This window comes from Myotis davidii, unplaced genomic scaffold (assembly GCF_000327345.1).
Source record: "Myotis davidii unplaced genomic scaffold, ASM32734v1 scaffold93, whole genome shotgun sequence".
Classification (NCBI taxonomy): domain Eukaryota; kingdom Metazoa; phylum Chordata; class Mammalia; order Chiroptera; family Vespertilionidae; genus Myotis; species Myotis davidii.
Window position 1 is genome coordinate 2,367,780 of NW_006292095.1, and position 6,951 is coordinate 2,374,730.

At 39.4% G+C, this 6,951-nt stretch overlaps 1 protein-coding gene across 2 annotated transcripts in view; it reads right to left on the minus strand.

Annotated features, from left to right (window-relative positions):
• GINS4 (GINS complex subunit 4 (Sld5 homolog)) overlaps positions 1-6,951 on the minus strand; it is a 15,848-nt gene that overhangs the window by 2,727 nt on the left and 6,170 nt on the right. For both annotated transcript variants that reach the window (XM_015565205.1, XM_006765549.2), the window contains exons 3-6: positions 5,307-5,393; positions 3,995-4,108; positions 777-874; positions 523-611 (exon numbers count right to left, since the gene is read on the minus strand). In XM_015565205.1, coding sequence (XP_015420691.1) covers positions 523-611; positions 777-874; positions 3,995-4,108; positions 5,307-5,393 — 388 coding nt within the window. The remainder of the gene's footprint in view (positions 1-522; positions 612-776; positions 875-3,994; positions 4,109-5,306; positions 5,394-6,951) is intronic.

Sequence of the window (6,951 nt, forward strand, 5' to 3'; positions counted from 1 at the left end):
TCCCCACCTTTTCCATAATCAGAGAAACTCTTCACAACGAAAAGATTAGAATCCTCTACTATGGGTAAGAAGGAATCACTGACGGTTTCCTTAGCCTCCCGTTTAAATCCTCCTTGGAAGCTGGACAGTCCCTGCAGTCTGGCATCTGTGAGGAAGACACTGCCAGCTCTTTGAGAGCAGAGACCCTCGAAGGGCCAGCACAGTGCAGATGCCCACTAGGCCACTGGGTGACCGCTGAAGGAACAAGTGACTGAATGTGTGAGCGAGTCTACATCTATAATAGCAGCCAGAAGAATTTCAACCTAACCTTGAAGAACACCTGACTACTCTTATACCTGCTTTAAACGATTTTCTGTTTTGAACTCAAGACCCTTCTTCTCTTTTCTTTCCAGCTTATCTACATACTTATTTTCATGTTTGAGAAAAAAAGAGTAAAGGTAAAGATCTTATTCTCAAGCACCTGAAGATACCTGGCATGTAAATGATGGCCCCTCCAGATGACTGAAAAGAGAACATTCTTACCTGACCTTAAGAGGTCCACTTTCTGTAAATTAGGTGGCATATGCTTTAAGGCTACATTCTTTAGATAGGTCTCTGTGTTCGCCATGTACCTGAAATACATAAATTAAAATCACTATGACAACCCAACTGGTAGGAGCCACCAGGACTATCAGACAGACAATGGCTCTGAGATCAGTTTTGTGGACACAACCACCAAAACTCATGTTCACAGGCCAGGGAAAGAAAAGCAGTGCCCACACTCACTGCTCACTCACTCTTTGGCAAAGGCAAACTCTTCTGGAGAAAGGCTGGAAGGCTCCTCCTCATGGCGTGTTTTCTCCTTTTCAAGGACATGAGGAAAAAACTTCTCTATCTGTGGGATAAATGAAAATCATCATGAAAACACCTGTCAAAACTCAAGTGTTAAACATACTAGTTTTCTTTTTAAAAAATCTATATTTTTATTGATTTCAGAGAGGAAGGGAGAGGGAAAGGGAGGGAGAGAAACATCAATGATGAGAGAGAATCATTGATTGGCTGCTTCCTGCATGCCCCACACTGGGGATCGAGCCCACAACCTGGGCATGTGCCCTGAATGGGAAATGAACCATGATCTCCTGGTTCAGTAGTTAACGCCCAACCACTGAGCCACACCGGCCATGCACTAGTTTCCTGAAATAGGTTGAAATTAATACAAAAATTGACTTCAACAATGGAAAATCTTCCTGTCAAGACTGTTTTTAAAAATAAGACCTATATTCAATACTGCAAGAAGGTAGGTTTCAAAGAATTCAGAGGAAACATAAGGGCTCTAAAACTAATTAGATGCTTTCTGTGAGAAGCCACGTCGTGTGTGGCTTAGGATCTGGAGAAGGGCTGCGGGCAAATGATGAGATGAGATAAGAAATAATAATTTGAAAATTGGGGGCCAGGCAGAGATCCAATGCTAGGGGAAGGACTTCGCTGGTGCCCAGGCCCTGACAACCTTTATTCAATTTTGGCTACATATATTGCCCTTAGGCAGGCAATTCTGGTAATAGACAGACTATCTTAAAGGTCAGTAAATATTAGTAAAGATTTACTTTGCGACTATTCTATCAGGAAATTGCTTGAGCCACAATTGTCTCAATTAAACAATTAGTGCATGGCTTTGGCCCTTGCCAGAGCTCAACGTTCACCAGCATTCCGGAATCCTTGTTTACACTTTTCTGATAGTGAAGACAATGGGTAGCTTCCAACAGCTTTTGTAAAAGATAATCTGAAAATACAATTGTAAATGATATTTAAGAGGAAGAAAAGGGTATATTACTTAACATCTTATGTAATTGTACAGGGCGTTCTATGAGATAAAACATATACAAAACCTGGAAAGATGCATACAGAATACAGAAGTAGATAGAACAGTGACACTTAATTATAAAAATGTAAACAGCAAGCATAAAGCCTACAATGAGGTAAGGCTTGGAAAAAAATGCTAAGAACTACTAGGGGAAAAAAATAGCTAAAAGCTACAAAAAGACATGAACCTGGAAGGTCAAAGACATGACCTGTTGTCTGAAGTCAGTGATGTAAGCAGGGAAATGACAGTGGCAAGAAGGAAATGACGCCCAAGCTAAAGGAGCAGTTATTTACTTATTCTTTTAAAATATATACATATATTTGTATTGATTTCAGAGAGGAGGGGAGAGGGAGAGAGAGACAGAGACATCCATGATGAGAGGGAATCATTGATCGATCATTGATTTTTTTGCCTCTTGCACAACTAGCACTGGGGATCGAACCCACAACCCATGCATCTACACTGACCGGAATTGAACTGTGCACTCCTGGTTCGTAATTCGATGCTCAACCACTAAGCCATGTCGGCTAGGCAAGCAGTTATTTATTTAAAGGAGTTGTAAGTCATTTGGCTTGGATCAATTATGTTCTAGGATAAATTATAGTAACATTTATATGGGGCTTAAGTGCACAAAGAACTTTCTCCTGTTATATGTAAATTGCTAGTACTACTGTATCACTTAGTATACTAAAAATTTATGTAGTTTCCTAATCTCAGAAGAATTAGTTCTTTTGAAAATTTCCCAAATGATAGGGAATCTACACATACAGATTAGTGTCCTTAACCCTGATATGTGGCATTATATTAGAAGAGATAATTTAAAAGATGGTTTATGAATTCAAAGAAAAGTAAGTAGTTAACACCAAGAGGATTTATCCAAAAAACAACAGAAAAGGGAGTGGCCTGGCAGTTGAGGGTGTCTCAATATTTTCAAAACATGATAATGTCTTTATGACACCTTTGGGAACGAACTGTAAACCTGGGGCTGGGTGACAGTATAGAGTGGGAGATTCAAAAACAGTTGAACAAAAAATACTGATTCCATGGAGGGATGTCAATGGGTAGGGAAAACCTCTGGTAGAATATCCTATCATTGGCCCAGACCTATTTAAGGAGTCAGGTAAGACCTTTGATGACATACTTATCAAACTTCCGATGACATACAGTGTTAAGAGAGAGTGATACATTAGGTGACAAGATCAGGATCTAGAGACCATGGAAATGGCCCAATTTAATAAGTTAGGCTTAAGAGGAATAAGTATCAAACCCTACATTTAGGAGTCAAAAATCCAGCCATACAAATACCAGACGGTGACAGGATGGGGTAACAATAACTTAAAAACTTCAGATAAGGTTAAAGTTAACAATGAGTGCATATGAGCTCAGTGTGAGGAGTCTCATACATACTAATGTATACTAATTATACTAATATTATACATTATACTAATGTATAATAATACCACACAGTATTATTACCATTTTAATACCCCAAATAAGGGAAGTGACCATCCTGCTTTTCACAAACATGACCAAACTACAATTGAAATATTGTATTCAGTTCAGGTGGTATAATTAAAGAAGGATACTGACCAACTAGAACTTTGTAGGGAAGAGACCAGGAGAGTAAATGGAAATAAATGGTTGAAACATTTAACCGAGAAGGTTTCAATGAGACTCGTGAACTATTTTCAGATGTCTAAAGAATTCTTAGGAAGGAGCATGTATTCATTCAGTGGTAACTAAGGGGATAAGCAGAGCCAAAGAGAAGAAACTTCAAGAAGTAAGAACTTTCTAGGGTTAAAACAGATACCATACAAAACAGGAATATTCTGCAATTTCACTTTTACAAGTTAAATGGCTGCAGAGCTCTGGTTGACTATCAAGGCAGCACTACCAGGCTGTAACTCCAGGGGACACCATTCACACAGCCAATAAGTTGGCTAAAAATGTGTTCCCAGAGTGTGCAGCACATGTTCCCTCTATGCTCCAGAACAATCTCTTGTCCTCTTACTCTTTAGCTATCCTGATACTGGACCTTAGCAGCATCTTCAGGGCCTGCACCCTCCCAGGCCCCAGCCCAAGTTTTCCCCAAGATGTTCTGTTTATATTATAGACTGCATTGCCTTAATGCCTACAGATATCTCCATGTCAAACCTTCATGAGCCGACACCGCAAGTAGCTGCTAAGGACATAACGAATCCTCTCTATTTCCATTCGATGAATACTGATCTTCAGGTCCCCCTTCTTTGCTCTCCTGAGATTTTCTTCCTATTAAAAGGGAAAATGAAGTTTATAAAAAACATGATATTCAAAGACTAAGAACCTTCTTTGTTTAATCTACACAGAGCCCACAAGGACCATCATCATTGGCAATGTTGAGGGCTCGAACACTACATTTAGGTCAAAGGAGAACAAAATACTCCCAAGAGTTCTATTTTCTTTTAATTCCTTAATTACACAAACAATATATGACTTCAGTCTTATCACATGAAGTTCAAACAATACTCATTGACATACCTCAGATATATTGTGGGTTTTGTTCCAGACCACCACAATAAAGCGCATCATAATCTTTTTGCTGATGGGGGGTGGGAGGGTCTTGCCTTCAATTTGTAAAAAACTCAACATATGTGAAGTGCAATAAAACTAGGTGTGCCTGGATGGTGTGGCTCAGTGGTTGAGCACTGGCCTATGAATCAAGAGGTCATGGCTGGATTCCTGGTTGGGGTATATGCCCAGGGTGAGGGCTCGATCCTCAGTGGGGGGCATGCAGGAGGTAGCCAATCGATATTTCTCTCTCACCGATTTTCTATCTCTATATCCTCTCCCTTCCTCCCTCTAAACTCAATAAAAATATATTAAAACACACATATAAACTAGGTGTACCTGTACTTTTAGAATAGTTAGATAAAATCTGAATATGATTGGTCAGAAGGGCCTACAAGAACTCCAACCCAATTATAAAGGAGATAATACAGCAGATAGAAGAAATGTCTAAAGTCTAAAAAGTAGTTAAAACATCAATTGAGAAACCATAAAATATCAATGTTTTAAAGCTACTCTGAGGTTGATAATGACTTAAGCCAAGCTCATCTAAGACAAGAGCCACAAACTCACATGTCTACTGGGAACAGGCAGGTAAGATATAGGAGAAAGGTGAGCAGTTAGGGACTATGGGGCACTGAGACTTCACTGAAAGGGGGAAGCCCTTACCTTGCCTTGGTCAGCTGTTTTCGTATAAAAACATGGGGCTGGTGATGATAGGTTTTTAGACTTCTCATGGGAAGCTGATATTCAGATATTCACAGGTACTTTCATGCTTTGTAAATGTAGATAACTAATTCAATACTTAAAAAACAAACTAGACTGGGCCAAACAAAACAGATTTGCTATCAGACCTCTCACTATACTGACAAACCCTTTTAATATTCTCCTCCTTTATAACCCTGGGATAAGCAGTTCTTACCATGTGGTCTAGCTGTTCCATGACACATTCCACAATTTCAGGCTTGCTTTCCAGAAGGTCAGGAGCAAATTTTTCATTCATCCAAGCCTAAAAAACAACACCAAAAAAAATTATACACACACACACACACACACTACTCATAATGGAGCAAAACAGCCCTGTAAGTCAGTACATACCCCATGAAAATCACAGCTGTCTCAGGTAAAAAAAACTGCCTACCAGTTGGAAATACTGGAAATGTGTTGAAGGCAAGCTGTTTAATAACAGTTTTCCCATTTCTTTTAGTAGGAAATTGGGTTTGCAACCTTATATTTAACCAATATTACAAAAAAAATCACTGTTCACTTCAAAAATGTTCTCAGAAAACCTGTTGCTGAGAGTAACACCACCTGGTGTTCAAACAGTACCTTTCACCAAGTAGCATCAACACATTCCCTTCACCTGCAATTTCCACCAGGGGGCACTAGCACCTATCTATTTGGGGAGATACAGTAACACTAATAAATCTATACAGCTCTTCATTCTTGAAGCTCAAAGCACTTTGAAAATAGTTTTTGTTCACCATAATATCTGAGAGGAAAAAAACATAGTTAACCTCATCTTATTGAAGAGAAAACACAGATGAAGTTATTTACTAATGCCCAAGAATATAAAGAATGGCAATAGAAGTGGATATTCATCTATTAAACAGCTTTGGAACAAGAGTTTAAATCCCTAACTTATGACTCAGGCACAGATGCTTGGTGCATTTCAGAAATTACCAAGGCTTGGAAAATGAAAATACCCACAGGTGACTGAGGAAGTGTTTACTTATCTTTCAGATACAGAAAATTTAGGTTTAGCACAGCTCAGAATTACATGCCAATTAGGCTCAATTTATTTCTTTTGACATCATTGAGTCTCTGCTTCTCCAATTATCACCATCAAGACACATTCTTAAGTACTGGGTATTGCTACTATCATAAATTTTTTCTGGTGCTCAAGTTTCTGTATTAGTGTTGCAGAAGTTACCCAGAAAGACAAGAAGTATAATGAATGAAAGAGCAAACTGTCATGGAAAACTTATAAAGAAGTTTTTCTTTTTAACTGACTTCATTAAATATTAATAGTTATAAAATACATATGAACATGAAGAATAGTAATATAAATATCTGTGTACATTTAACTTCATTATCAAACATTGTCATTATTGTAAGTTTCTGTGTCCTTCCTTTCTCAGAGGTAATCATCAGCCTGAATTTGGTGTTTAATATTCTGTTCAGAGGGGAACCAAGATGGCGGCATAGGTTAACGCAGGAGTTTGCTGCCTTGAACAACCACTTCAAAAGTGAAACTAAAAGACAGAACGGACATCACCCAGAACCACAGGAATGCTGGCTGAGTGGAAGTCCTACAACTAGGAGGAAAGAGTAACGCAGACGGACACTCAGAGGAGGCGCAGTGCTGAAGTCAAATTCTGAGGTGCGGAGTGCGCGGAGCGGGCTGGCGGTGCAGAGGGCGCGGTTGTTGTTTTCAATCGGGAGGGAGTCACAGACTCTGAGCTTCAGATCTGGGCGAGTCTTTAGGACCCAGACTCAAACGGGAGAAGCGGGACTGTCTAGCTTCGGTCAGAGCGAGTGCAGCTTTCTCTCCGAGGTTTGGAGTG